Here is a 5,229-nt window from a genome sequence, read left to right as displayed (position 1 = left end):
ACACACACACACACACACACACACACACACACACACACACACACACACACACACACACACACATACACACACGCACGCACGCACGCACGCACATGCTCTGACTGCAGCTACATGCATACCGAGGGAAACTCGTGCATGTGCGAGAAAAACATACTCGGTCCAAAAGCAACGCTCGAGATATCCCTCTATCTTCGCAATTTATTTTTCCCCGTAAAGTACATCATTAAATACTACGTTGCACGTTCACGGTTATCTATGCAAATTTATTGTACTTTTATTATAGAATAATTTCCCGACTGCACATTTGTCTTCGCGTCACTCTCGATACGATCGAGGAATCTAGCGTGGTTCAATTCTTCAAAAACTCATGAGAAAATTACTTTTTATTAATTTAATTAAGCTTAATCTGACTGAAAGATATAAAAACGCGTGTCGCGTTACCCAATTTCCATTTTTGTAGTAAAATTGAAATCTCTAATGCGAGATTTTTTACCATGTTTTATGTGTTAATTAGTCGTGATAAAAAAAAAGAAATGAAAATAAATTAAAAATAAGGTACATCTGATAAATTAAAACTATTTTTGTATACGTAATAATTCTACTTTTATATCTTTCGATCAGATTAAAAGTGCAGCTTAAATTTGAATTAAAGTTAGATTAATTCTCTCGACTTTTTTTCTTTTCTTCCTTCTTGGAGAAGGTAGAGAAAGAAAAGAAATATAGGCTGCTGTCGTGCATCGACTCCTTCAAACAAGTTCTCCTACTGCACTTCCTGGGCTCACCTTTCGCGGGTGCGGTGACTCTGTTCTGCACCGTGGACTGGATCGGGTGTTTGTCGTAATTAGGGTCTTCCACCTCCTGGCAACGGTAGCTCAGGTTCCTTAGGATGCACACACAGTTCTCGACGATCTTGTTGCCGATGTTGGACTTTTCGATCGCGGAACGCACGACGTAGAGCAGAGCGTCCACCAGGCCTTCGCACTCGCGCAGGTTCTTCCGCGCGTACTCGCCCGCGCTCGATACGTTCCTCAGCACGCCTGACGCGTTTCTGAACACGGTGGACCAGCAAGTCTCGCCGCTCGACGAGCTCGGGTCCCAGCCGCTGTGAGGTATTATTATGTTGCTCACCACCATCGTCACGCCATCGTCGATGATCGACCTCTTCAAGTCCTGAAATCACGTGTTAAAAGTTAGCAGAAGTCAGAAGAACTGTTAGATTTCAAAAGAGCAATGTAAACCCAATTTCTTGAGTTATAAACAATATTTTATTATTTTTAACTTCCATAATATATGTTAATATGTAAATCGATCCATTTCCATGATAAAATTGCTTAGTTTCAAAGTAAACAACATCCATGTTAATGTAATAATTAGTAAATGATAAACTAAATTTAAGTCAAACTGAATACATTTCTTAAATTTAATTTAATTTTATTAACATTTTTAACTAAATTAACAGTTTTAACTAAATTAACATATTGAGTAAAAATAGTGATGATCTATAGGAACGATTAAAAATAATTCAAATTATATAGATATAATTTGACAATGAAAGAACAATTTTATTTATTGAACTTTCAATTCATTCTGTATCAGAAATAAGGCCTTTGAAGTTTGAAATGATACATGAACTTTTCTTCATAAAATGACTTCAAAAATCAACTCCCAAAATATTAGACAGTATCTAAAAAAACGCCCAATTTAAAAAATAGAAGATCACGAAAAACTTCTCTTTTTTCTAATTTTCCTAATCGCGCGGTGAAAGGACGCACTTCGAGGGACTCACTTCGCACGAAGATAAATTCCACAGCACTCCCGTGACAAGCTCCTTGACTTCCGCATCAGACGTCCGTCGCAGCAGATTAATCAAGGACGGCACGCCGCCCGCATTCTTGATCGCGCGCTTGTTCTCATCATTCTGTCGTCCATACGACAGATTCCGCAGCGCGCCGCACGCGTTCCTGTATACGTCTGGATTGTCGTGGTCCAACAGCTGCACCAGCGGCGGTATGCCACCAAGGCTACGCGTCTTCTGCTTATTTGGGTCATCCATATAGCAAAGGTGCTGCAGATACGCGGCCGCGTTCGCCTTGATTATATTGTTGGGATTGCTCAGGAAGCCGATCACTTCGGAGAGATTCGGATCCCGCCAGCGCATGGACTTCTGCTCGTCGTCGAGTGGACTCGCCATACCGGGCACCACCGGATGACGCGACTGCAGCCGTTGAAGGTGCACCTCGTCCTCGAAGATGCCGGGTGGCACAGCCGACGTGAGGGGCACTCCCGGGTGGCCTTCTTCGTAGCCGGGCACATCGCTCGGCACTGGTCCGACCCCCACGGCGGGCACGTATCCCACAGGACCGTATGGCGACGGTGACACGTAGCCATAGGCCACTTTACTCTCATCTGCAACGGAAAAGGCCATCGATTACTAATCTTGGTTATCTAACGATCTAATCGTTTTTATCGAAGTTGTTTTTATCGTCCAAGGGAAGCTTCATTCTCGAAAGCGCATAATTCACTTACGTTTATCTCTAGCGATAACTGCTTATCTTCACACTTGAAGATTCGAAGATATTAATGTCATCCAAGAGATACACATGTTGCTTTGGAAAACAACATATCGTATAAATTATTGGAAATATGACGAACATTTTTAATTAAATTAACAGTTTTAACTAAATTAACATATTGAGTAGAAATAGTGATGATCTATAGGAACGATTAAAAATAATTCAAATTATATAGATATAATTTGACAATGAAAGAACAATAATTTTATTTATTGAACTTTCAATTCGTTAATCATTTATATCCAAAATTTTTAGTTGCTTGTGACAATTTATGACAATTATTAATTTTAATTGCAATTTATGACAATTTATGACAATTATTAATTTTAATTGCAATGTATACTTTCTATTTCACGAATATATTAATGTTCCATTTAATTTCAGAAACGAAATGGACATTGAAAAAAGAAGCAATGTGGTTTCGAATTAAATTCAGGGAAAATTATATCACGGATCAGAATTAAAATATAATTTTGTCGTGGCAGATTAAATTAAGTCTCTTGTACAGACGTGCAACGTCTGTTTCGACTTTACGTAACAATCACGGAAAAAAAATAATGTCATTTTTCAATCGCATTTAATAGAAAATGGATAGCTTTAAAGATATGTTACAACTCGAAATTATCAAAAATTGAAAAAATTTTATAAATTCTATTATTATTATGTCTGAGAACAATTCTCTTATTGGTTTAAAAGTTATTTAATTTTTTTGCTTGAATCTTATGTCAAATCACAGCAGTACTTATTTGCAAATTTGATGAGGAAATAGCATTAGGAATTTAATCAAATTTTTCATGTATAAATATTCTTGCAAAAGTTCATTTGAATCCACTTACTCGTTTAAAAGTTATTTACCTAACTCTACAGCAAGTATGGTAATTGCACTGCAAGAGTCCCATTAAAAGCTAAATAATTAATTTGTTTTGTTTTTTGCAGTTGGTCTCAAGAGATATTTATGAAAAAAAATCTTTTTACTGATATTGACTTTTGTAGTTACTTTTAGTTGATAATGTATAATCAAAACATTCAAGTATCATTTTATTTTTTTTTATTCCCGGAATGTTAAATAAGGAGTAATAAAATGGTATTTAATATTATAAACAGTGTAATACTACTTATATTGGTAACTACACTGTTAAATTCATAATGTCAAATTATACCAATTTAAGTTTGTTTTTAATTGTTTCTAAGTCACCACTACTCCTACTCAATATATTATTAATTTCATTAAAACAATGACGTTAAAGAATTTAAATGAAGAAATTGTATTATTAAATTTGACTTAAATTTAATTATTTACTCAGTACATTAATAATATTTACTTTCAAACTATAGAAATTAACTGATTTTAACTTATATGGAAGTTAAAAATAACAAAATGTCATTTAACTCAAGAGAATTGGGTTATCATTGTTTTTTTAATATCTAACAATGTAAATAGCATTTCGGGAATCCGAACGTAGTCTTTAATAAGTCACATAAAGTCACAAACGAAAATTCAAGAGGAGGGAATATTAATTCACGTTTTGATATTAAAGAAGTCGTTTAACAGATGGAAGGAGAAAAGGAGACCCACAGGGACACAAGTTAGATAAATGGTGGATGTGACCTCCACCATGAAGAAGATGTTGAGAGGGCTCGCCGGAGCCATCCATATTCCGCGTGTTGCCGATTCGATCTCGAGCGAACGTGGAGTAACGTTCAGGAGATAATCGAAGTGAATTATGCGGTATCCTCGTAGTACGAGGGAGTTTTTTTCCCACGTGACGCGATCTGATCGCGTGAACGCCCGGGTGAACGGCACGCTAAAATCGAATTTGCCAACCGCCTTGGCGAACACGAGACTTCGGATCGCACTTGTTGCAATCTGGTCCACCTACCATACTGATCCCCGGGACCGCCTGGACTTGGAGTAATGCGATAATGGTCCTGCAAAGCGGGGTTTAAGCCGGGGTCGATGTCGTTATAGCTACCCTCCACGTAGGGTGCACTCTTGCGCATGTACTCTGCGGAAAACAGATCACCGTGTTTATGTTGTTATCGAAGATTCACTTGCTGCGCCATCTCTCCCACGAGACGTCGTAGAAATAAGATAACGTCTTCGAAAGATAACGTCTACGTTACATTTAACAATCTCTCTCGGCGCGGAGGAAAAGTTTTGCTTAGAAATTATCATTTATTTTTGTAACTACTAATGCTAATTTTAAACTTTTAGATTATCTTATTTACAGGAGGTAGACAAAATAATGTGAAAATACCTGGAAAGTATTTATTTCATTAATAAGTCGACCTATTATTTCTCTTTAATATAAACTTCATTTTTGTTAGAAGATGCTCAAATGGTTCAATGTAATGTTATGTCATTCTTCTAAGAATATTTTCCAATTGTTTAAAAGATGTTGGAGGAAAAAATTTCTTATTCTGTTTCTTATTCTACTCTCCAGAACTCACAATGATGTTTGATGATATTTAAATCAGGCGATTGCGCTGACTAAGAAAAATGAAATTTTAAATGTTTTAATTTGAAAAACAGATGAATCTTGAAAAAATAGAGTGATTTTAAAATGTTTTAAAGGCGAATGAGGACAAGCAAGTAATGTGTACTTCCAAGATGTTCACATTATTTTATCTATCTCCTGTATGTATATATATATAT

The 5,229-nt window shown here is 36.4% G+C and overlaps 1 protein-coding gene across 1 annotated transcript in view; it reads right to left on the bottom strand.

The window, feature by feature from the left end:
- Window positions 1–782: 782 nt before the first annotated feature.
- The window catches only part of LOC105621682 (armadillo repeat protein deleted in velo-cardio-facial syndrome-like), a gene marked incomplete at its 3' end in the record, with an annotated part of 13,859 nt that continues 9,412 nt past the window's right edge, over window positions 783–5,229 (bottom strand). The window contains exons 4-7 of the mRNA XM_012203147.1: window positions 4,454–4,579; window positions 4,189–4,251; window positions 1,787–2,406; window positions 783–1,170 (exon numbers count right to left, since the gene is read on the bottom strand). Coding sequence (XP_012058537.1) covers window positions 783–1,170; window positions 1,787–2,406; window positions 4,189–4,251; window positions 4,454–4,579 — 1,197 coding nt within the window. The remainder of the gene's footprint in view (window positions 1,171–1,786; window positions 2,407–4,188; window positions 4,252–4,453; window positions 4,580–5,229) is intronic.

The sequence above is a fragment of the Atta cephalotes genome, assembly GCF_000143395.1.
Source record: "Atta cephalotes unplaced genomic scaffold scaffold00035, whole genome shotgun sequence".
Classification (NCBI taxonomy): domain Eukaryota; kingdom Metazoa; phylum Arthropoda; class Insecta; order Hymenoptera; family Formicidae; genus Atta; species Atta cephalotes.
Note: the sequence above shows the minus strand (reverse complement) of the source record. Positions and strands in the feature narration are given on the sequence as shown.